General features: G+C 46.1%; 1 protein-coding gene across 17 annotated transcripts in view; it reads right to left on the minus strand.

The window, feature by feature from the left end:
• Window positions 1–26,235, minus strand: part of LOC142049629 (ubiquitin-associated protein 1-like) — a 60,901-nt gene that overhangs the window by 2,129 nt on the left and 32,537 nt on the right. For 12 of the 17 annotated variants that reach the window (XM_075077489.1, XM_075077495.1, XM_075077491.1 and 9 more), the window contains 6 exons: window positions 21,347–21,387; window positions 8,406–8,530; window positions 4,730–5,656; window positions 3,731–3,766; window positions 3,075–3,272; window positions 1,569–1,670 (listed from right to left, as the gene is read on the minus strand). In XM_075077489.1, the coding sequence (XP_074933590.1) occupies window positions 1,569–1,670; window positions 3,075–3,272; window positions 3,731–3,766; window positions 4,730–5,656; window positions 8,406–8,530; window positions 21,347–21,380 (1,422 nt within the window). In that variant the 5' untranslated portion in view covers window positions 21,381–21,387. Of the gene's footprint in view, window positions 1–1,568; window positions 1,671–3,074; window positions 3,273–3,730; window positions 3,767–4,682; window positions 5,657–8,405; window positions 8,531–10,243; window positions 11,035–18,840; window positions 20,010–21,346; window positions 21,388–26,235 lie in introns of those variants that run through there. The other 5 variants (XM_075077499.1, XM_075077498.1, XM_075077500.1 and 2 more) reach the window with 4 other exon arrangements.

The following is a 26,235-nucleotide window of genomic DNA, read 5'->3' on the forward strand; positions in this document are numbered from 1 at the left end:
AAGTTTGCAGATGACACCAAATTGAGTGGGGAAGTAGACACTCCAGAAGGGAGAGCTGCTCTGCAGGAGGATCTGGATAGGCTGGAAGAGTGGGCCAGCAAGAACCTTATGAAGTTCAACAAGGACAAGTGTGAGGTCACGCACCTGGGATAACATAATCCGGGACTGCAGCACAGACTGGGATCCACCTGGCTGGAGAGCAGCTCTGTCAAAAGGGACCTGGGGGTCCTGGTGGACAGGAAGCTCAACATGAGCTAACAGTGTGCTGCTGCGGCCAAGAAGGCCAACAGGATGCTGGGTTGCATCAAAAAGGGCATCGCCAGCAGAGATAAAGCCGTCACCATCCCGCTCTACTCAGCGCTTGTCAGGCCACACCTGGAGTACTGTGTCCCGTTCTGGTCCCCGCTATACAAAAAGGATGTGGACAGGCTGGAAGGGATCCAGAGAAGGGCCACCAAGATGGTCAAAGGACTGGGAAGCCTGCCATATGAGGATAGGCTGGGAGAACTGGGTTTGTTCAGCCTTGAGAAAAGGAGGCTCAGAGGGGAGCTCATCACCATGTACCAGTACTTAAGGGGTTGCTACAAAGAAGATGGAGACTCCCTTTTTACAAGGAGTCACATGGAGAGGACAAGGGGGAATGGACACAAATTGCTTTTGGGGAGATTCCGATTGGACACCAGAGGGAAATTTTTCACAGCGAGGACAGTCAACCATTGGGATAATATCCCCAGGTAAATAGTTGACTCAACCACATTGGACACCTTCAAGGGTCGCCTGGACAGGGTGCTGGGCCATCTTGTCTAGACTGTGCTCTTCCCAGAAAGGTTGGACTAGATGATCCCTGAGGTCCCTTCCAACCTGTGATTCTGTGAAATGTGTTTCCTGAACTCAGTCACTTCTCCCATCTTCACAGTGTTGTTCCTCTGTTTGCAAGCTCATCACTAATTTCAAGAAAGGCAGGAAGGCATATATATGTTGGGGGGATTGGGTTGCACCTCTAAAAGTTTTCATATTGGCACACAACAGGCTGGCAGACTTTAAAAGATCCTACTGTCCTCTGCCCTGGCTACCTGCCTCTGTACTTTTGGTGCTGGTAAAGCAGCCAGACAATGAACCAGACCCCAAAAAACATGTTTCCCAGCTTCTTCTAGAGAGAGCACTAACTCAGTTTGCTGAGCAGCCAGGCAGATGCGTTTTTACAAGGGAGAAAATTAACGGCCAGGGCAGGTTGGCAGGATTTGAAAGATAATTTGCTGCTTCTAAAATTAACTGTCTCTGTACTAAGCACTTTGCCCACAAGAGAACTCTGCGTTCAAAAACATTACAACCAGAATAAGCAGGGTCTTTAAAAAAATCCTGTCCCCATAAAAATGCATACAAGCGAGAGTGATAAAGCAACACAGAATTCTAATGCTTTAATACATATTCACTTTATCACCACAAGGACGTCCCTCAGCAGTCAGTTTTGGAAACAAGGCAGCACTACCATGAAAGCTAGAGGAACTGCTGCTGGAATTCCCCATCACAGTGCATTCTCTCTATTCCTTAGCATGTTGCACTCTCACCTTCTCCTCTGAACACTGGTGCATTTCCAAAGCTGCTTCAACAAGAAGCGGATCAAAGCCCTTCTTACAAAGCTGTCCATGTGCAAACAGGTAATCCAAAACCTGTGAGGAATGAAGAAAAGAAACTAAGTTTGCAGAGCAGCATTTGCAGTGCATGGTTGAATACCATCTCTGTACACACAGAGGGGTTGAGCACAACTCTACCCCAGGCTTCACCAGGGACCAAGATATAGTCCTTCCTAGTAGAGTTGAGATGCTCTTTATGCAAGAGCTTGGTTCAGAGAAAACAAATGAGCCCTTCTGCTCTCCTGTGCTCTCCCACCAGCTCTGAACATCATCTTCCACTCTAGTTAAAACAGTCTCAGAAGCCTATCTTTAGCCTTCTGTGCCTGATCATTAGGCAGAAGTTTAACTATGATTTTTATACTGCAAGTTTTTAAAATGAACCATAGGTCTGATGGTCAAGATGTGTCAGCTTTTAGCTTCCTCTCAGCTGCAAGAGCTGATGCACCCAGAAATCACTGCTGAATTTCTTATCTGTCCTCAGCTTTGAGAAGTACAGGGAAAGGTCAGATAGGTAATACTAGGAAAGTGAAAGGACACAGCCTACAAATACAGCAGGATTTAAAAGTGCCCTCCTATGGAGCATTTTTTCCATTTGATACTACAGTTCACTCCAGCACACAGCTTAAACTGCTCTCAATGTGCAGGTAGTGGGCAAGCAAATCATCTCCACAAGCAGAAGTCACTGGGACACTCCTCTTCCCCAGGCAACAGGTACAGTCCTGCCAGGTGATGCTCTGTGCAGCACACAGCCTGCCTAGGGTCAGCACAGAAAGTTTGGCCACACTCTCCCTGGTTGAAAATGTTTGTTTGAAGTGGATCCAAGACCCAGAACCATGCTTCATCCTGCATGGCTTTATGGTCTGTGACCTGGTTTTAGCAAGCATTTGAGGCAACACATGAGGCAGGAAGCGCCACAACTAGAGCACACAAAAGAAAGTCAGTCAGCAGTGCCTTTCAGGACTGTCATAAGCCTGCAGGGGCCAACCTTTCTACAAGGAGAGACATCAGCATCATAACCCGTGCTCAGAACAGGGGAAGTTGGCTGGTTTTTTTGTTGCACAGCACTAAGCATGGTGTAGAGTCACACCAAGCTTCCTTCGGATGGTTTTGTGGCTCCTGGGAAGACCCAGTACTTCTCCCAGCTTCACGTGGAGCTAAGGGCCCATCCCAAGCTCAGCACAGCTCTGACCCAGCACCCACAGATGTGACTGACTCAAGCAGCCTCTCATCAGAAATATGCACAGACATTCTTTTATTTGGTTTTGATAGCCTTTACTGCCATGTGACAACTTCTCTAGCAGTTAATATAACAGCAGCTACAGGCTGCAACCCCTTGTTAGAATAAAAGTATTTCCCTCATCCATTTCGCAAACCCAAGATTGTTTCTCAGCAGAATCAGCATCCAATCAAGGGTTTCTTTCCCACTGCATAAGCTCTTACCTGGTCTATGTTCTGTCCCTTCTTCTTCATGGCTTTCAGGACATTCTCAGGTGAGTATCCCATGTTGATAACTGTCTCTATGCACTGCCTCTCACTAGTGGAAAGGACCTGCTGTAGTTCAGGAGTGGGGCCACCTGACTGCTTTGTGTGGCTGGTGTTATAGGGCACTTCAGACACTGGGAAATTTTGGTGCATTACCTAAAGGGGAAAACCCAGAGGCTGAGGTAATGGTCATCATCTGCATCCCCACATTCTGTTTCTAGCTAGTATAGAACCAGGACATTCCATATAATTAATCCAAAAGGCTTTCTAGACTACCCTTGGGAATTACTTACTGTTAGGATGAAACCAAGCAGTGCACATAGTCCGACTCCCACCATACTCTTTTTACCCACAAAACAACAATCAATAACCCAGATTCCTCACAATATACCCTCTCCTACTGGCAGATGAAAACCTTTCAATACCAAACCTCTGCAACAGTGAAGGTCCTTATGATATAGCCAAACCCTGTACCTTAGAGGAAACATGGAGATTGCTTCCTTCACCCCAAGTTTACTTGTCACCTATGATTTTCTGTACTCAAAGAAACACTATTTCTGGAGATTTTCCAGAAACATGATCCAATGCAAGCACACAGGTATTTCAGAACTTACCACAGGGATTTCTGTTCCCTTGTAGTCTGGGTGTACCTGTTGGACAAAACACAAAATTACTATAATCGTTATGCACTAGTAAGCAGAATTTACTACAGCTGAAGAAGGGTTTTAAGGGAAAGACCTGTGAATAAGTCTAACATACTAGGAAGACTTGTGGTATGATCAGACTTCCACATGTGAGATGTGGACATTACCCAGTTGTGTGTAGTCACAGAATAGCCATCATAAAGGAGAAAGACAGACAGATTGGGGGGGGAGGAAAAAGGGGACAGAGGGAGTGGAGAGACCGACAGGCACGGAGGGGGGGGGGGGCGGAGGGACCGACAGACAGGGTGGGGAAGGGAGGGAGGGGAGGGACCAACGGAACCGGTGGGGGGAGGGAAGGGAGGGGAGAGATAGACGGAATGGGGTTGGGGGGAGGAGGGGGGAGCAGAGACAGACACGGCAGGGGGTAATTGTTTCACTGCAGGTCAACAACTGGAAGCCCTTTTTTCTTCCCTGACCCAGCACATGTGCTTTTTTTAATCTCTTATTTCTTCTGTTCCTTGTAAAGCCTGCATTTCCCTTTATTTCCAGCAAGCTGAGGAACAAATCTAGCCGAGATTTAACTCAAAACATAAGAGCAGTTCGGAATCTGCTATCTCTCAGTTGGATAAGACAGAATGCAGGACTGTACAAAGAAGATATCTTGTATGCTTAGCTCAGAGGTGTGCAACTATGAACAAGAGCTAAAAAGCTGAAAGAAAAGTCACCAGAATCAGTCTAAAAATATCAGATTTGGGGGAAACCTGTAAAGTAATAATCTGAGGTTCTAAACTGCCAGCATGAAAACGTGTTTGATCCATTTGCCACGTAAATGAAGATGATCTACCACACATGATCTACACAGCACTCCCATTAATGAACCTAAAACCACAGGACATTTTAAAAGCAACATTTGTCTCCACACCTCCATATCTCAGCAGCAACCCTGATTCTAATCCACTGCATGTTTACCATAGTTGCTCTGCTTTGAGATGATTCTTCTTCTGTACAAACTGTTGACACAGCCAAAGAAGGCAGCCTGGATGAAGAGGATAATGTTGATGTCTCCATGCCACTGTCCTCATTTAGAGCAGAAAGACCAACCATATGGTGTCCATTCAGTTCACTAGCTTTACTCCGAGCACAGGTCTGCAAAGCGCTGAGTAAAGTGCCATTGTGGAGGCAGGAGGTGCTGTGGAGAGTGCTCATGAGCTTTGATGATTTTTGATCACTCTCGGAGTCAAGTTTAGGAAAGGATAGGGATTTGATATTGCTCACTGAAGTGACAGGGGACAGGGACACTTTGGAAGATAAGGACATCTTTTCGCAGTTTCCCAACTGCGATAAAGTAATAAAGCCATTGGGTTTGTGAAGGGGCTTGAAGTCCAACGTGGCCCTTTCTATGGATGCCAGAACTTCCTCATCTTGCAACACAGACTCAGACCCTCCTTTGGGCAAAGTATTATCTAGCAGCTTGGCAACAATTGGCCCAGTAGTACCAACATGAATTTCAAGAATGTTTTTTAATTCTTCCTTATCATCAATAGTTTTTAATTCCAGTTTGTCAAATGGGTCGTCTTCACATTCAAAATCAGCTGGGTTAAAGTCTGCTTTTGGACGAGGTGGACTGAGAACCTTTTGCTTCACAATACTGTTGCTGGCTGGCATAGGAGTAAGAATATTATTGTGCTGCAGGCTAGCGAGGATGGGGTTAATAGGAGGAGGCATGGCTTCAGGGCAAGGTCCCTCTGAGAGCCCCATTTTGTTGCTGACCTCTGGAGCTGCTTTTGAGTTTGCTAGTGCTTCTTCTGCCTTGTGTTCAGCTTCCCTCTGGGCAGCTTCAATTTTTTTCATATCTTCAGCCCACTCGATTGTTTTCTTTTCCAGTGAGAAGTCATACTGACCAAGGGAGGAGGGGAAAGGAAAGGGGGAGATAAATTATAAGGATCATAGCCACTACTTATAACAGCAACATAAGTAACATAGAATAAGAGGTACATGAATTACCATAGACAGGCATCAGTTTTTCCCCAGCATCTCTTGTAACCTACAGACTGGCAAAGCTAAAGGACACCAGCAGTAGTTCATTTTGCCTGTAGCAGCAAAACCTGTCTATAGTCTGGATTAGAATATCATATTTTGCCTCCTTACTACATTTAGTTTTGCTTTAGAGCTACTGATCATACCAAGATCAGTTTCACAGCCCTCCCACCCTCTCTCCCCAAGACAACAGATGTAGCAAGGGGAAGTCTAATGCATTACTAGATGGACAATCACACCCAGATCTGGCACCACTGAACTACCCCCTGTCCACAAGTTCTACAAATCATTCAAGACTACAGCAGAGTATTTTTTGCATCCAAAGACCAATACAGTATTACTCAGTTCCCCCTAAAAGATTCCCAAGGGACTTGATATTAGTTTTACACCCACTGGTTTAAGAGGTATGGATATTCTTACCCCAGTGCCAATGGCTCATCAGCTAGAGGAGATATAGTGGCTACACCAATGATGACTACTACCTACTCACTACAGTAGTGGCCTGGTTGAGAGGACAAAATTCTGAACAGATTAAATGTACTTATCTTATGAAGAATGAACAGCCTCAAATGCTCTTTAAATAACCAGAAAATGTTCAGAGAACACAGCCTACAAGTTAAGTCCAGGGTATAACCCACCTGTGACTCACAAGAAGTCATAAGATATCCTTGCCAGGATAACGGCACATAACCAATCAGGAGTGCTCTTGCCATGGGAATGCTAGATCATACAAATTCCTAGCTCTAAAGAACAACAAGCCAGCAAGGCTTGCTAGGCCTCTACTAGGCTTTTCTGGGACTCGTGATGCTATGTGTCACATCACATCCTATCCTATAGGAGGCTCCAGTGAAATCCGAGAGACCTGTTGTCTCAGCTGTTTAACAGTTTTCCTTTCCCTTAGAGCTAAGATGTGTGATACACAATTTATCAGCAAGGTGACTTTGAAAAATGACTCACTGGCAGAAGTGCTGGGGATCTCATCACCATGTACCAGTACTTAAGGGGTAGCTACAAAGAAGATGGAGACTCCCTTTTTACCACAGAGTCACATGGAGAGGACAAGGGGGAATGGACACAAGTTGCTCTTGGGGAGATTCCAACTGGACACCAGAGGAAAATTTTTCACAGTGAGGACAGTCAACCATTGGAATACTCTCCCCAGGGCAGTGGTTGACTCGGCCACATTGGGCACTTCCAAGATTCGGCTGGACAGGGTGCTGGGCCATCTTGTCTAGTCTGTGCTCTTCCTAGAAAGGTTGGACTAGATGATCCCTGAGGTCCCTTCCAACCAGGGATTCTGTGATTACAGATTCTTTGCTGAGCAGGGCTATTGTAGTTTTGTGGTTTTTTTATATATGTGGTTATATATATGTACACACAGTGTTTTTTATATAGATGGTTATATTTATGTACACCCCCCCATATTGACCAAAGCCCTATTTTTATTTTTTTTTACATTAAAGAATGACGAGTATTTATATAAAAATATATGGCTTTGGGCAATTTTGCTTCCCTTCACTTTTTTTTTTTTTTACAGCTCTCACTACAGCTGTAAAGAAGTCAAATTGCACAGTCTACATAGTCACATCATATTATGCAAGTTGTTGCAGCCCAATCAGGCACGCTATACTTGAGCCTAAGCTTGGCAGGAAAATGGAGACATAGCACAATGACGACAGCAATTAAAGTCTCCTTTAGCTCTCCCACACCAGCTTAACTGGGTGGAAGTATGTGTATTAGGACAATCAGGTAATCATTTAATGGTTATAATGAAAAAGCTGTGATGTAGGGTAATTCAGATATTCAGCTCTCCAGGGGATGAGTTGCAGGGCAGAAGGAGGGGGGGGAAAAAAAAAAAAAAAAAAAGGCAGAACCATCTACAGCAATCTGTCACAGCTGAAGTGAAAACAATCATCAGTTTGGACTGACCAAGGAAAATAATGGATCCAAATGAGAAAACATAGTTCAATTAGATTTATAACATTTATGCTAAAGCAATTGATTTTATGCTACCAAGAGTTTATGATAACAGAGACATGCTCCTCAAAGACCTGGAAGCCATCCGTACCAAGCTGTAACCTGTTTGCCCTACAGCTGGAAAAGAATTCCCACTCAGAACTGCACAGAAAAGAACTGGATATTTATGTCTTCATCCCACTATTGTGAGAACCCATAAAATATGGTCATAGAAACACTTGTTACCCTCAAACAAGATTCTTCAAGTATGCCATAGCACTGGTGTATTAGCTCTTACCATTTTTCCTCTTTAAAATGCTACCCAAATTTAGTCAGGGTAACATTTAGACCTATAACTATTGCACAAAAACATTGTGTTTTGCTGAAGTAGATATACTAAAATAAATGCTATTAGGCTTTTTTTAAAGGAATAAGTAGAAAAACTTTTTGCACAGGCTATCATATTTTTATCTTTCTATACATTCTAACAGATCTTCTACAACTACTGCCCGGCATATGAAATGACACTGCAGGACCAACAGGACTAATATTTGAACACATGTGCAAACTGTGACTACTTGCAATTTACAGCACCACATGTTGGGGGCCAGGGGTGATGGGGAACAGAGCAGAAAGGCAAAACATTACTTACCTGGGCTTCTCTGACAAGCTGAGAAAAATCAGGCAGGCAGAAACCAATGGGTAATCCAACCTTTGCTGGGGTTTTGAATTTGTCTCCTATCTTAAATGGGACATCATCAAGATAACTGAAAGGCCCTAAGATCAAAAGCAGAAATTGTATCAAAAAAACCTTACAAGTTTAATGCATTCAATTAAGGCTCACATTTCTGTATTTGGGAGCTATTTTCTCTCTGCTGCCCCAACTACAGGGTGACTCAATACAAAGGAAGTTGCTTGATCGGAAACACATTGAATCTGTTTGGACTTCATTGCCTCAGTTGTGGTGGGTTTTTTTAAATTGTGTGGGTTTTTTTTTAATGTTTTAGCTCATAACTACTAAAAAAAACCCCCAACACACACAACAATCGAACAGATTTTGAAGTCCGTATACCCAACTGTCATGGTTTAACCTGGCAGGCAGCTAAACACCTAAACGCCACACAGCTGTTCACTCACTCCCCCCCAAGTAGGATGGGGGAGAGAACTGGGGGGGGGGTAAAGCTCATGGGTTGAGATAAAGAAAATTTAATAAGACAGAAAAGGAAGGGAAAATAATAAGAATCCTAAAAGAATATACAAAAGAAGCGATGCACAACACAGTTGCTCACCACCTGCTGACCGATGCCCAGCCACAGTTCCTGAGCAGCAGCTATGCCCCCCCAGCCAACTCCCCCCAGTTTTTTGTTCAGCATGATGTCATATGGTATGGAATATCCCTTTGGCCAGTTGGGGTCAGCTGTCCCAGCTGCATCCCCTCCTAACTTGTGTGCCTCCAGCCTCCTTGCTGGCAGGGCAGTGTGAGAAGCTGAAAAAGTCCTTGACTAGTATAAGCACTACTTACCAACAACTAAAACATTGGTGTGTTATCAACATTATTCTCATCCTAAATTCAAAACGCAGCACTATACCAGTTACAGTGAAGACTCTATCCCAGCTAAAATCAGGACACCAACATTTTGGCTTCCCTTGCGACAAGACTGTGCCTACACAACTGGAAGCTGAAGCTCTCCTGAACACTGTATTCTGTTATGTCTGTCTCTCTCAAAAAAAAAACCAACACAACAAACCCCACACAAAAAAACCCACCCCAAACCTAACATTTTTGTCATATAATCCAGGTTTTGGCATACAAGTAGAAAGTAACATTTGGACAGAAGTGGTCACAAGGGCAAAGTGACCCAAAGTCTAGATGCTCCGCTTCAACCAAAACACAGTGAAATAGCTCAAGACTATTTAGCATAGCAATTCTGATTTTTGAAACAAGGCAATCTAACTTAATCAGCTGTCTGATTTGTGGTCATTCCAATGAGAGGCCTCAGACTTATTTCATGGTCCTCCATCTGTCCTTTATATCTATCACTTACATGTGGTATTTAAAGAGTGTTTTAGGATGAAACACTTTCTTTAGGCACCCTGCAAATTCACGAGACAGAATCACTTAGAGCTCAACCACCTCCAAGAAGCCAGACTATAGGTTGTTTTTTTTTCTTGAGCTGCTGTGAAGAAGTATTAGAAAACCCACAATATAAATTGCACTCAGTTTCTCAATTAACTGAAAGAGGTTTCTTTGATCACTGGTCTAAGCTTTTGGAATTACAGGCAAGGTTTCTGGCTGTGTATAACAATCTGAAGTGTTCCTCTAGCACTCATTTATAACTTTGCTTTGAGTGTTGTGGATCCAAAAAGACATGAGTGGTGTTCAGTGACTAACCTCTTGCTTAGTAAGCTGTGGCTTGCCATTTTTCTGACCCATTTTCATACTCAGAGGACAGTTTAAGTACTGTTTGTGTTCCTTCACTGTTGACTTACCTACAATAAGGCAGTCACAGGCTCCCAAAAGGGTGAGCAGCTTTCAAAAACAGGAACATCCTTTTAATTTGGAGTTAAATGTTTATGCACTGTCATCACTTGAGCTCTCATATTATGCACCACACTGGCTGGTCCCAGAGTCCTGTTAGGACACAGGTGGTATTTCCTCCAGCTTTGAAAGCATCAGGCTGAATAACCTACATCCCACCCGCACCACCAGAATGAAAAAGTGCTCCAGGCAGAATATAATAGCATTTTCACTAATTCTTACTGAGAAGCACACATTCAAGCATTACATAGCACAGCATCCAGATGGCACCTCACTGGCCACCAACACCACTATTTGCAACACAGCATCCAAATAGCATTTGAGCTGGCAATTTGAGAACCTGTATATGCCAAAGCGTTTGCTTATGCAGAAATAGCAACTGTGGCAACCTTTGCACTGAGAGTGGTAAATCACAACCAGGTCAGAGACAAACAGATCTCCTGAATGCTCAGAGGCCGGTGTGACTGCTGCTACTATGCCCTGCTCAGTCCTGCTAGCACAAGTCCTGCTCTAAGCAGGACAATCCAAACAAAGCAGGATTAACACTCTGCACCAATCTCACAGCCCAAATTGCTCAGTGTGCAAATACTTGTTTTATTAGACCTATTGACACAGTAAGTGGTAGATACCTCCCCTTGCACAGCCTTGTTTGCCTGAAATAGATATTAGCCACAGAGGGTACAAGCACACATTGTGGTATTTACACAGCAACACTCTTTGTTTTAGTACAGTTAAAAACAAAAACAAAAAAAACAAAACATCAAACCCAAAAAAAACCCCAAACCACCCACACAACCCCCCCACAACACAACAAAAAAAACCCCACAACAACACCACCACCACCACCACACCCACACAACACAACAACAAAAACCAAAACAAATAAAAACCCTAAACACATCTAGACTAGATGGACTGCACTGACAGCTGCCAGTTTAACCTCAGCAGCTAGACTAAAGAATAAAAACCTTCTAGTTTCTTCCCAGTATACTGACTTTTTAATAATGACTACTGCTATAACCTCAACTTGAATACAACTCTGCTACAAAACCCACAAGCACACATTAAGAAACACACCAAGTGTTTTAGGACATTTGATGGTAAAAAGTCTTTCCGAAGCAAAACATTGATGCACGTAGTATTTACTTTGCTCCAGCGCAGTCTGAACAGTACTAGTCTAGTGAAGTTAAAATCTGATCCAGAAAGCCAAGAATCCTTTTCCTTTTGTAAACAGATGACCCTTCTGCCTGAACACACTGATGGGTAAGGGTGTAAATTGTTTTAAATGGCAAATTCTAAAGCAATAGGAAAATCCTATGTATAGGAAGTATTAGGCAAGCCGCTGTTACAATAGTCCCATGTACAAGTGAAGCAATTAAACATTTTTTTTTTTAACTGTTATTTGATATGGCTGTTAGCCACTTCATCCTTTTAGCAGTTAAAAGCATATTGAGGAAGTTCTGAGAATAGCCCTGGCAAAACTGTACCTGTCAAGTCTGATCTCTGACACCATGTACTATATGATATTCCTGGCCCAAGGATCTACAATGAGAGCAAGATTTCTCTCCACTTTAGCATAATACAGAAATCACTGGCCAACTCATAGAGGTGCCCTCCAGTTTGGTAGTGTCGTGGTTTAGCCGGCAACTCAGCCCCACACTGTCGCTCGCTCACTCCCCCACCGGTAGATGGGGGAGAGAATCAGAAGGGTAACGTTCGTGGGTTGGGATAAGAACAGTTTAATAATTAAAATTAACAGAAACAACAACAGAAATGCAATGTAAAGGAGAACGAGAGGTGTAAAGCCCCAGGGAAGGGGGGAAGGGAGGGGAGGAAGGGAGGGGAGGAAGGGAGGGGAGGAAGGGAGGGGAGGAAGGGGAACAAACCACCAAAACAACCCGCACGCGCCGCAGCCACTCACCGCCCGCCGACCTGACGCCGCGCCGCTCGCGAGCCGCAAACTGCCCCCCCTCAATATACTGGTCATGGTGTCACATGGTATGGAATGAACCTGCCATTGGCCAGTCAGGGTCAGCCGCCCCCACCATGGCCCTGCCCCTCCCAGCCCCCCCGCCACGCCACGCGGCAGAGGGCGGGAAGCTGGAAAGGTAGCCGACCCCCACAGTGAGGAGAATTAACCCCTTCTCAGCCAAAACCAGCACATTCTCCACCCCTTATTCCATACCATTTACGCCATGCACAGGTCCCATACCAACCACCACCCCTCCCCTTCCCATCCTTTGACATAATACACAGACATCATTCCCTTAGTTCATGGACCTTCCCTGTAAAATGTCCATTAAAATGTCCATTGAGTTCACCCAGTCCATGACTCTGGGCTCCATCTGTTGTATCAGTCTTTCCGGGTGGGAGAGATGGTGTGTGTGGCGTTGGATTGTTGCATACCGAGTCAGTCGTCATTCCATCACTGCTGCACGGCTTCTTTCATAGTTTATCTTCCATGGGTTGGGAGGCTCGTACTCTGATATCATTGATACAACACAGAGGTGACACACAGTATTATATAGCAGTTCACATTGTGCCATTCAGTTCATTGACTGTTTTCACCCAAAATCAAATCCCCTTGAGGCACACATTGGACTTCTCCATCCTCCCGCATCACCCACCAAGTGCACCCAGGTCCTCGAGCAAAAGCAATCCCACGAATGGGTTTGCCTTTGCCGGAGGCAGGAAGAACCCAGACTGTTTTGCCCAGCATGCTTTTTCTGTGCACTACAGGGACTCTATCCCCTTCCACAGTATGTAGGATTTCTGATTGGGCAGGGCCAGCTCGATTGGCAGATCCCCTCATGTTGACTAACCACGTGGCTTTTGCTAAATGTGTATCCCAGTGCTTGAATGTTCCACCCCCCCATTGCTCTCAGTGTAGTCTTTAACAGTCCATTGTACCGTTCAATTTTCCCAGACTGGTGCGTGATAGGGGATGTGATACACCCACTCAATGCCGTGCTCTTTGGCCCAGCCGTCTATGAGGTTATTTCGGAAATGAGTCCCATTGTCTGACTCAATTCTCTCTGGGGTGCCATGTCGCCACAGCACTTGTCTTTCGAGACCCAGGATAGCATTCCGGGCAGTAGCGTGGGGCACGGTATATGTTTCCAGCCAGCGGTTGTTTCTACCATTGTAAGCACATGGCGCTTGCCTTGGCAGGTTTCTGGGAGTGTGATATAGTCAATTTGCCAGGCCTCCCCATACTTATATTTCAGCCATCGTCCCCCATACCACAGAGGCTTTACCCGCTTTTCTTGCTTGATTGCAGCACATGTTTCACATTCATGGAAAGCCTGTGCAATAGCGTCCATGGTCAAGTCCACCCCTTAACGCCAAACCCACCTGTATGTTGCATCTCTCCCTTGATGGCCTGAGGTGTCATGGTCCCACCGAGCTAGAAATACTTCACCCTTATGTTGCCAGTCCAGATCCACCTAAGCCACTTCAATCTTGGCAGCCTGATCCACCTGCTGGTTGTTTTGATGTTCTTCAGTGGCCCAACTCTTGGGGACACGAGCATCCACATGCCGTACCTTTACAACCAGGTTCTCTACCCGCGCAGCAATATCTTGCCACAATGTGGCAGCCCAGATGGGTTTGCCTCTGCGCTGCCAGTTGCTTTGCTTCCACTGCTGCAGCCAGCCCCACAGGGCATTTGCCACCATCCAGGAGTCAGTATAGAGATAGAGCACTGGCCACTTTTCCCGTTCAGCAATGCCTAAGGCCAGCTGGATGGCCTTTACCTCTGCAAACTGGCTCGATTCACCTTCTCCTTCAGCAGTTTCTGCTATTTATCTTGTAGGACTCCATACAGCAGCCTTCCATCTCCGGTGCTTTCCCACAAGGCGACAGGACCCATCGGTGAACAGGGCATATTGCTTATCATTTTCTGGCAGTTTGTTATACAGTGGGGCTTCTTCAGCACGTGTCACCTCCTCCTCTGGTGATATTCCAAAGTCTTTGCCTTCTGGCCAGTCCACAATCACTTCTAAGATTCCTGGGCGACTGGGGTTTCCTACTCGAGCCTGCTGGGTGATCAGTGCAACCCATTTACTCCACGTAGCATCAGTTGCATGGTGTGTAGAGGGGATGTTTCCTTTGAACATCCAGCGCAGCACTGGCAGTCGGGGTGCCAGGAGCAACTGTGCCTCAGTACCAACCACTTCTGAAGCAGCTCGAACCCCTTCATATGCTGCCAATATCTCTTTTTCAGTTGCAGTATAGCGGGCTTCAGACCCTCTATATCCCCGACTCCAAAACCCTAGGGGTCGACCTGGGGTCTCCCCATGTGCTTTCTGCCAGAGGCTCCAGGTAGGGCCATTCTTCCCGGCTGCAGTGTAGAGCACCTTTTTTACATCTTGCCCTGCCTGGACTGGCCCAAGAGCTACTGCATGAACTATTTCTCGTTTGATCTGTTCAAAGGCTTGTCGTTGCTCAAGGTCCCATTTGAAATCATTCTTTTTCCGGGTCACTTGACAGAGAGGGCTCACGATCAGACTGTAATTTGGAATATGCATTCTCCAAAACCACGCAACACCCAAGAAAGCTTGTGTTTCCTTTTCGCTAGTTGGTGGAGACATGGCTGCTATTTTGTTGATCACATCCATTGGAATCTGACGACGTCCATCTTGCCATTTAATTCCTAAGAACTGGATTTCTCGTGCGGGTCCCTTCACCTTACTTTGTTTTATGGCAAAACCAGCTTTCAGGAGGATTTGGACTATTTTCTCTCCTTTCTCAGAAACTTCTTCCGCTGTGTTGCCCCACACAATGATGTCATCAATGTATTGAAGGTGTTCGGGAGCTTCTCCCTGTTCCAGTACAGTCTGAATCAGTCCATGGCAAATGGTAGGACTGTGTTTCCACCCCTGGGGCAGTCAATTCCACGTGTACTGGACGCCCCTCCATGTGAAAGCAAACTGTGGCCTGCACTCTGCTGCCAGATGGATTGAGAAAAATGCATTAGCAATATCAATTGTGTCATACCACTTGGCTGCCTTTTACTCCAGTTCGTACTGAAGTTCTAGCATGTCTGGCACAGCAGCACTCAACGGTGGAGTGACTTCATTCAGGCCACGATAGTCTACTGTTAGTCTCCACTCTCCATTAGACTTCCGCACTGGCCATATGGGACTGTTAAAGGGTGAGCGGGTCTTACTGATGACTCCTTGGCTCCTCAGTTGCTGAATGAGCTCATGGATGGGGATCAGAGAGTCTCTGTTGGTGCGATATTGCCGCCGGTGCACTGTTGTGGTGGCCATCGGCACCTGTTGTTCTTCGACCTTCAGCAACCCCACAACAGAAGGGTCCTTCGAGAGACCGGGCAAGGTAGACAGCTGTTTAGTTTCCTCCGTCTCCAAGGCAGCTACACCAAAAGCCCATCTGTACCATTTTGGGTCCTTGAAATACCCTCTCCTGAGGTAGTCTATGCCAAGGATGCACGGGGCCTCGGGGCCAGTCACAATGGGGTGCTTTTGCCACTCATTCCCGGTTAGGCTCACTTCGGCCTCCAATACAGTTAGCTCTTGGGATCCCCCTGTCACTCCAGCAATGCTGATGGGTTCTGCCCCTATATAGTTTGATGGCATTAGGCTGCACTGTGCGCCAGTGTCCACTAAAGCTTTATACTTCTGTGGGTCGCACGTGCCAGGCCATCGGATCCACACAGTCCAGTAAGCCCGGTTATCCCTTTCCTCCACCTGGCTGGAGGCAGGGCCCCTCTAGTCTTTGATCATGGCAGTCACAACTCACTTCCTGTAAATGTCAATCAGGAGTCCCTTTATTACACTTAGAAATAATATCAGCCCTTCTACTCCTCTGTCTGGGGACTTGCTCACTGGAAAGTGGAGCAGCAGCTTTTCTGGAAGAGCCTCCCTGAGTGACTGTTCTTCCTTGCAGTTCATGCACTCGTGCCTGTAGGGTCGATGTAGGCTTGCCATCCCACCTCATCATGTCCTCTCCGTGGTCACGCAGGTAGAACCATAGGGTGGCCCGTGGTGTGTATCCCCTTCTTTGAGCCAAAGGACGCTTATTCCTAACAGCTGAGACACTACTCTGTCGAGGTGGGGAGCAGGACAGATCTTCTTTGAGTTGCTGGACCTCTCGGGACAGTTTCTCCACAGCAGAGACGAGGGAGGAAGAGGTATTTGTTTTGTAATCCCAGAGTCTATCAATCACCTCCGCCACCGTTGGTGTCTCGTCATCTTTCCAGGACATTACTGCCAATGAGTTTGCATGTGAAGATGGTGCGCTCCGTACAAACTTCCGCCACATGGGTCGTGTGCACTCGGCTTCATCTGGATCTTTGGATGACCTTTGATCGTCCAGGTCACCATAAATCACCTCAAGCACAGCTAATTCCCTTAGATACTGGATGCCTTTCTCCATAGTTGTCCATTTTCCTGGGCGATATGTAACATCTTCTTTAAAGGGATACCTTTCCTTCATTCCGGACAGGAGTCACCTCCAGAGGCTGAGGGCTTGTGTTTTTTTCCCCCCAATTGCTTTGTCAACACCCCCTTCCCCAGAAAGGGATCCCAATTGTTTGGCTTCTTTTTCCCTCTAATTCCAGGCTACTGGCCCCATTATCCCAGCATCGGAGCAGCCAGGTGACAATGTGCTCACCTGAACGATGGCTATAATCTTTTTGCATATCTCGCAACTCGCTCAAGGACAGGGATCGGGTGGTCTCTATTTCATTTATGACTTCTTCCTCCTCTCCCCGTGACCGCCCTGCTTTTTCATCATCCCGCTCTAAACGAGTTGACGTCTGTTTCCAATATTTAGTATTGTGTATGGGGTAACTGAGACTGGTACGGGTTTATTTTCTGAGCCAGCTCTAGTACTTGTTGTGGGGATTTTAGCGGCTGCAGTGCCTGTTGTCAGGGCTGGATTGTCTACAGTGCCAGTCACTTTGCATTTCAATCCAGAGAGATTCTCTTCCCCCTGGGGGCACTGAATATTGTTGAGCAGGGCTCGGTACACATGGGCCAGGCCCCAGCACATTGAAGTTTTCTGTGTCTCTCTGGAGTTCCCAGCATAACAACATACTTCCTCCAGATATTCTACTAGCTTTTTTAGGATTCTGCACTTGTTCGGGGGTGAAACTCCAAAACACTGGGGGTGCCCACTGCCCTAGGTATTTGCCCATGCTATCCCACATGCCCTGCCACTCCTAACTATCAAGCCTCGGGGCAGATTTCTGAGTGATATTCTTAAGTTGCTTAGTCAAAACCAAAACAACATGCCCAAAAACTAACAATAAGTGCACCTTAACCACCCAAGGATGTTCAAGATACAAAAAGGTTGTTGTAATAGAGGCACAGACATCATAGAACAAAGTTGCAAAGGTACTATTCTGTATTTCCTCCATATAAAATCTCTCAGAGGAGGAGGTATAATTGCTAATTGCCTCAACAAGGTGGTATCCAAAGTACAGTAACGGTTTCAGCAAAAACCCCAAATAACAGAGAAATGTGAAAATCAGTGTTTGTATGACAAATCTTCTAGGCAAAACGTTTCTAATCACAGCAGACTAAACAAACCAACACCGATCTTTAACACCAACTGCAAAAAGGACAACATGGTGCTGTGACCAGCAGCTGTTGTTATCTCCAACCCTTGAGCCCCACGTTGGGCGCCAAAAAGACTGTCGTGGTTTAGCCGGCAGCTCAGCCCCACACAGTCGCTCGCTCACTCCCCCACCGGTAGATGGGGGAGAGAATCAGAAGGGTAACGCTCGTGGGTTGGGATAAGAACAGTTTAATAATTAAAATTAACAGAAACAACAACAGAAATGCAATGTAAAGGAGAACAATGAGAGGCACAAAACCCCGGGGGGAAGGGAGGGGAGGGGAGGAAGGGGAACGAACCGCCGAAACAACCCGCACGCGACGCAGCTGCTCGCTGCCCGCCGACCCGACGCCGCGCCGCTCCCGAGCCGCAACCTGCCCCCCCTCAATATACTGGCCATGGTGTCACATGGTATGGAATGAACCTGCCATTGGCCAGTCGGGGTCAGCCGCCCCCACCATGGCCCTGCCCCTCCCAGCCCCCCCCCCGCCACGCGGCAGAGGGCGGGAAGCTGGAAAGGTAGCCGACCCCCACAGTGAGGAGAATTAACCCCTTCTCAGCCAAAACCAGCACAGGTAGCAAAATTGGAAACATTTCAGATAAAACCAGTTACTGGTTATAAATGGGGAACAGTTTTGAAACCAAGTGGAACTTAGTTCTTGTAGCCACACAAACCACATTTATGTAAAATTCAGGAATTGCAATTAAAAGCTTTCAAGTTGTATAGTGACAGCGACAATACAACAGCAATATTAACATACTGCACTTGGTATAACCCATGCCTTTTGTGCAACAGACGAGAGCTGCATTTCTAGATGCCGCTAATTATTACAACTTAAGCTTGAACTTCCAATTATTCAAATGACAGGAGAGCATTTGAAGTTACATACTTAGGCATAGTTATACATATATGTTAAGAATACCCTTCAAGACAGGAAAAGAGTTACTTCCTCTGCATCCATACCTTATGTTCCCATCTTTATCTCCATCTGAACATGGTCCCGAGCAACCTGCTCTGGTTAGCTCTGCTTGAGCAGGGGATTTGGACACGGTGATCTCCAGAGGTCCCTTCCAACCTCAACCATTCTGCGATTCAACAACAGCCCTCTAACCTCCAATAAGTAGCTCAACAATAAGTACAAGAGATGCATCAACTATGTTGACCGATTTCATCAGCCTGCCAGAGAGACTGAGCCAAAGGTAGCTGTTGGGCTAGATCACAGAATGGTGGGGGTTGGGAAGGGACTCTGGAGATCATCTTGTCCAACCCCCTGCTTGAGCAGGCACACCCAGAGCAGGGGGCACAGGAACGCGTCCAGGCAGAGTGTGAATGTCTCCAGGGAAGGAGACTCCACAGCCTCTCTGGGCAGCCTGTGCCACTGCTCTGGCACCCACACAGGGAAGGAGTTTTTTCTCATATTTAAGTGGAACTTCCTGTGTTCCAACTTGTGCCCGTTGCCCCTTGGCCTGTCGCTGGGCACCACTGAAAAGAGCCTAGTCCCGTCATCCTGATACCTGCCCTTCAGATATTTATAAGCATTGATGAGATCCCCCCCCCAGTCTTCTCTTCTCCAGGCTGAACAAGCCCAGGTCTCTCAGCCTTTCCTCATAAGGGAGATGCTCCAGTCCCCAGATCATCTTGGTAGCTCTCCGCTGGACTTGCTTGAGCGGTTCCCTGTCCTTCTTAACTGGGGGGCCCAGAACTGGACACAGCACTCTGAATGTGGCCTCACTAGGGCAGAGTAGAGGGGGAGGATAACCTCCCTCGACCTGCTGGCCACACTCTTTTTAATGCACCCCAGGATACCGTTGGCCGCCTTGGCCACAAGGGCACAGTGCTGGCTCATGGTCACCTTGCTGCCCACCAGCACTCCCAGGTCCTTCTCAGCAGAGCCGCTTTCCAGTAGTTCAGCCCCCAGCCTGTACTGGTGCGTGGGGTTGTTCCTCCCCAGGTGCAGGACCTTGCACTTGCTCTTGCTGAATTCCATGAGGTTCCCCTCAGCCCAGCTCTCCAGCCTGTCCAGGTCTTGTTGGATGGCAGCACAGCCTCCTGGTGTATCAGCTGCTCACAGATGCTTTACAGTAAGCCAAAATTCACTTGGTGGGATTAATTCTTAACAACCCTGGAGAAAGCTGAAAAAATTGCCCTGCTGATTTCTTAAGACATAATAAGCCAAGGAAGTTGCTCCACTACTCCTCAGAAACAGTACTGTGACAGTGTCACTGGTATCATTAGGAACAGAGGGTACACAAAAGGGTAGGCAAGTTAACCAGCCAGCTTACAGCACCATTTGTTTCGATTTTGTTTTTTTGAAGCCAGGAGCATGTTCTACCACACCGTACTGTTTTGAGAAATATTTAAGACAGGTTGCATTCTAGCTCTGAGCAGTGTCTTTGCTAGTCTGGTTTAAGAAGCAGAAGAGAAATAAATACAGACTCAGAAGACAAGCAGTTCAGAGTGTTCATAGATACAAGAGAACAACTGCTGAAGAGCTGGCAGCTATCTAAAAGAAATTAATTGTCTTGCAGCAGGATTGCTGGGCCATAGGAAAGGAGGAGATCTAAAAATTAAGTTTTGATAGGCCATTTTTATTAATCCTTAACCATGTATTTAAGTGAGTCATTTCTTACTCTGTACTTCAATTTTACATACAACACTGAATAAAAAGCTCAAGGAAAAATGTAATTCCTCAGGACCCTCTTATCTGAAAGATTATCCAGGAAGATCAAGGCTGAGTTTCTAAAAGCAAGCGTTTCTATAGCATGAAAAAAAAAAAAAAAAATCACGTTAGAAATTTCACATGAACCTCCCAGGACTGCCTTGAACGATTACTGATTTGAAGAAGCTACATTACATACAACAAACTGAACTGTAATGCTCCACAAAAATATTAATCTTCCCAAGTTACACCCCATCTTCTAAGAGATAAGCACATATACAGGCAAATAATTTTTATGATACCGATCATCTGCATGACACTACACATCTCAAATGTAGAAGGAGATATTCTCTTCTCCACTTGCCTGCTGAACCAGGTTAGTCCAATTTAGGAAAAAATTAATTGCTGAGCAAAAAGCAAGCATAGCTCAATGATGTATTAAAAGCTTCCCTTTCAATCCAACTTCTCATGTGACTTCCATAGAAAGGAGCTACAGATCTAGTGTCCACTTCAGCAAACATCAGATCAATATCACAACTGCAGTTCAGCTTTGATTTTGAAGTGGGAAGTATTATTCTGCCATGGAGGAGCGGGGAACAGTCACAGGCTGAATTTCAGTTTAATCAGAGAACAGGCACAGCATCAGCAAGCAACTATGCAAGAAGGAAGTCAAGGCACTTCCTTGCTAACAAAAAACTACTCAGAGGCTAAACAGATTAGTCTCTATAGACTGTCTAGGCTGGGACATTAGTCAGCAGCAATAGTAGGATTCATCCTATTGAAGGGACAAGGATGCCAAATTTCACTTACCGTGAGAGTCAGGTCCCAACTTCTTAGAAGCCATTTAGAGCCTAAAAAAAACATTTGAAAACAGCTTTAACAACTTTATACATGTAGCACAGCATCTTAGCTCCAGATTATGGGACATGTTGTAGACACTGTTTATCCTGTTCCCAAGATAGATAAGCAAACTTATTTTGTAGCTCTGGGAATTGACCGAGCACGGAAATAACTCAGCCCAGGGTCTGACAAACTAAATGGCAAAATAAAGAAAAAAGAGCCGACAAACAGCCAGGTTGATCTGGAAGGCAGAGAGTTCCAAATCAGAGGCCGCTCCGTCCCAGCCCCATGGAGCACACTCTGACTCCCCTAGCATTGAGAATAGCCCTTCCTACTGGAAATACCACACTGATCATCTTCAGTTTAATCCCTGTTGCTCTAAAAAGGGATACTATCATATTGGGTATGCAGTCAGTTAGCTAGTGTGGCACTTGCCTAGACACACTGGGTAATGCACAGATAACAATACAGGTATACAATAAATGGTACCATTAGGAAAATATTTTCAGATACACACAAGAAAACAATGCTAACAATCGTCCTCATCCACTGCCCACAGAATTTTACCAGCAGCTTTTAAAATTTGGATGCAAATCCTACAGGGCCAAGATGTTAAACGCAGAAGTACCTAGCCAGCTTTTAACACAGAGCAGGCCCGTCCTGAGAAAAGAGCTGGTTTTAAGACAGAATTAGCTGTCTAATTAGCTGTCAGCTAAAGCCCTGCTCCAGGATGCTATTTTTATCCCAAAAAGCGGGTTTGTTCACCCGGTGTGCAAAACGCCAAACTCCACACAGAGCGGAGGTACTTTAGTCAAGTCATTTTTGTGCAAAGATGGGCGCTAGGTGGTAACCCACAAAGCCAGCCCCCCGCACCGAGAATCCACAGGGCATTTATACAGTTAAATGTGTCAGTCACAGCTAATATTCACACCCCCAGCTAATAACCAGTTAATTTCTTTCTCACTTGGATGTAAAGGTACGGCTCCCTTTTAATTTACCACGCATGCTCAGAGAGTGAGGGACTTACTAGAGGGGGGTGGTTCCTGGCCTATGGGCCTGATTTTTAGTATTATAACGAGGACAGTTCCTGTACTGGTGTCGTGGTTCAGCCTCAGCTGGCAACTGAACACCACGCAGCCACTCGCTCACTCCCCCCTAACCCCTGTGGGATGGGGAAGAGAATCGGACGAGCAAAAGAACTTGTGGGTTGAGATAAGCACAGTTTAATGATTACAATAAAATGATAATGATAAATGATTATGATAATAATGACAATAATGTAAATATAATAAAATGGAAAAGGAAGGGAAAGGGAAAACAGGAAAAAAAACCCATGGAAACACAAACGATACAACCGCTCACCACCTGCCGACCGACGCTGCCCGTCCCCGAGCCGCGATTACTCCCTCCCTCCCCCGGCCAGCCCCTCCCAGGTAACATACTGGGCATGACGTTACATGATATGGAATTTCCCTTTGGTCAGTTTGAATCCGCTCTCTTAGCTGTGCCCCCTCCCCTCCCGGCTTCTTGTGCACCCGGAAGAGCATGGGAAGCTAGACATGTCCTTGACTAGTACAAGCGCTACCCAGCAACAGCCCAAACATCTGTGTGTTATCGCAACAGTTTGGGTTTTTTTTCCATGCTAATTTCAAAGCACAGCACTATACCAGCTAGAGTGAAGAAAATTAACTCTATCCCAGCTAAAACCATGACAACTCGGCACTTTGTTTTAGTTCTTATCTACATCCCAATTAGTTGTTCTCCTCGACTACACACTTCATCACCCCATTCTCAGTGGCTTCTGAGGCGGGATGTTTGCTTTGATCAGTCTCTCAGCTCTCCTCAAGGATATAGTTGTAAAACAAGTGCTTCCCTATCTCTCAGCTCCCCTCTCTGGCCACCAAATTCTGTTTTGCCAGGCTCGCATGGTTCATTGTTATGGCTTAGCGGAAAATTCCAGTAATTCCATTTTCTTCAGGATATCACTAGATGCTCTTCAACAGCTTCTCAATTATACCAATTGTCACGAGCCCGTTCTTCTGAGAATTTGGGAGTCGGATTCACTTCATGCCTCTCTAAATAATTGGTGATACAACTTGCCGTCTTGGCAACTACACCAATTTGTTGCGGAAGAGAGAGTGAGAGCATACTTCACTCATGTGAGAGAGGAGTAAAAGTACACAATGAGTTAACAAAATTTGTTAGTAAATGCAACAGTGGTTCAACAACATTTGACGGCCAGGTTCACTTGATTACTTACTGCACAGAGGACAGGGTCAGACAAACTGTCAGGGAGACCCTCCCGTTGAGTCACGAGGTTCAGAAAGGACCCCCTTGCTTTCTAAACTCCTTCTCAGAGAGGAGTCATGGGGCGGCTGGATCCAATCCTAGTCCCAGACTTCTTCTGTGGTTTATATCAAAAGGATTTTGTGTACACAACCAATTCTTTATACTGTTTAGCTAAGATTTCAAGGTTCAGCATGCTATTAGCCACTTACTGAGCATCTGTTGCGGCAAGGAATCTCTCAACCTTGAGGAGTCACCTTGAGAGGCGTCCCTACTCAAGGGGAGATCCCATTGTGCAGCCCACTACCGTGCAAGAGAGCCCAAAGGGCTCTTGGGGGGCTCACTATTTATGGGGGTAAGATGATTGGCTCAAAGTCATATCTACATACCAGCTGCAGATGTTAGCTTCTGCCAAGTGTGGTCTGAGTCAGATATTAATTAGCACTCTGGTTAGGAGGACAAGGACACACATCCATAAATTCGCTCTCAGCTCTTGTGTGGTTATCTCTTTCCCTGGGACTCCACTTTGAGCCGGATGCAGCCATCATGACCAGACGCATCTTATCAGGACTGTCACTGGTACTTATCACTTGAGCAGAGCCAGGGGCAAAGGATCAGGTGAGGGGGAGCGTGCCACCACACTCCACCCTGTGACTATAGTCAAGTCATCTTACATGATAGACATACTAAAGTTAGAGTTAGTAAAATCACAACTGCATGAAGCATGCGATTAAACGCTCCCGTTGCAGTTGGTGACCATCCAAGAAGAGTTCCCCACCAATGGTGTTGTCCATCCTCTTTCACTCTTTCCAAGACATCGCAGGTCATCGTGTTGTAGTAGTTTCTTCACCAATGTAAGATTTATTCCAATGGGGGAGGCAATAAATCTTGATTCAATGTATAGCTAGACTGTAACAATTGATAAGACATAACAGGAGCTGAATAAAGTTGCATCCCGTAACTTTAGTAAAGTTACAAACACAAATACTCGAGTGATTGCGAGTATTACTCTCACAAATAAATCCTTGTTATTCCCGTACAATGCATGCATTAACATCAGTAGTTTGCCATTTGTTTCCATTTTGTTGGGCACACACTCTGTGTTCTAATGGATAGAGTATAGTCCCATTGTGATTTAATCCTAATGCAATGATTGAGTATATAGTATACACCAAAGCATTGTGTATTGTTAAGACAAAAGCTGTGGCCTTGTTGTTGATGGGGTCATAAGTGGAACTGACTAAATACCACCAGGAGTGGAATTCTTCTCAAATTTAGTTAAACTGAACTGAATCACAGGTTGGAAGGGACCTCAGGGATCATCTAGTCCAACCTTTCTGGGAAGAGAACAGTCTAGACAAGATGGCCCAGCACTCTGTCCAGGTGACACTTGAAGGTGTCCAACATGGCCGAGTCAACCACTTCCCTGGGGAGATTATTCCAATGGTTGACTGTCCTCGCTGTGAAAAATTTCCCTCTGGTGTCCAATCGGAATCTCCCCAAGAGCAACTTGTGTCCATTCCCCTTCGTCCTCTCCATGTGACTCCGTGTAAAAAGGGGGTCTCCATCTTCTTTGTAGCTACCCCTTAAGTACTGGTACATGGTGATGAGCTCCCCTCTGAGCCTCCTTCTCTCAAGGCTGAAAAAACCCAGTTCTCCCAGCCTATCCTCATATGGCAGGCTTTCCAGTCCTTTGACCATCTTGGTGGCCCTTCCCTGGACCCCTTCCAGCCTGTCCACATCCTTACTGTATAGCGGGGACCAGAACGGGACACAGTACTCCAGGTGTGGCCTGACAAGCGCTGAGTAGAGCGGGATGGTGACTTCTTTATCTCTGCTGGCGATGCCCTTTTTGATGCAACCCAGCATCCTGTTGGCCTTCTTGGCTGCAGCAGCACACGGTTCACTCATGTTGAGCTTCCTGTCCACCAGGACCCCCAGGTCCCTTTCGACAGAGCTGCTCTCCAGCCAGGTGGATCCCAGTCTGTGCTGCACTCCCGGATTATGTTATCCCAGGTGCGTGACCTCACACTTGTCCTTGTTGATCTTCATAAGGTTCTTGCTGGCCCACTCTTCCAGCCTATCCAGATCCTCCTGCAGAGCAGCTCTCCCTTCTGGAGTGTCTACTTCCCCACTCAGTTTGGTGTCGTCTGCAAACTTCATCAGGCTACACTTGATGCCGTTATCCAGATCACTTATAAAGATATTGAATAACATTGGGCCCAGTATTGATCCCTGGGGGACTCCACTTGTGACAGGTTGCCACTTGGAAAAGGAGCTATTTACCACCACCCTTTGGGTGCGGCCTGTCAGCCAGTTCCCCATCCACTGCACAGACCACTCGTCTAGGCCGTAACACATCAATTTCTCCAGGAGGAGACCGTGGGGGGGCTGTATCAAAGGCCTTGGAGAAGTCCAGGTAGACAATGTCCACTGCCCGCCCCATGTCATCCAGGCAAGTCACTTTGTCATAGAAGGCCACCAGGTTTGTCAAGCACGATCTGCCCTTAGTGAAGCCGTGTTGGCTTTTCCCAATCACGTGCTTCATTTGACTTGTGATGGCCCCCAGGAGG

Source organism: Phalacrocorax aristotelis, chromosome W, assembly GCF_949628215.1.
Source record: "Phalacrocorax aristotelis chromosome W, bGulAri2.1, whole genome shotgun sequence".
NCBI lineage: Eukaryota > Metazoa > Chordata > Aves > Suliformes > Phalacrocoracidae > Phalacrocorax > Phalacrocorax aristotelis.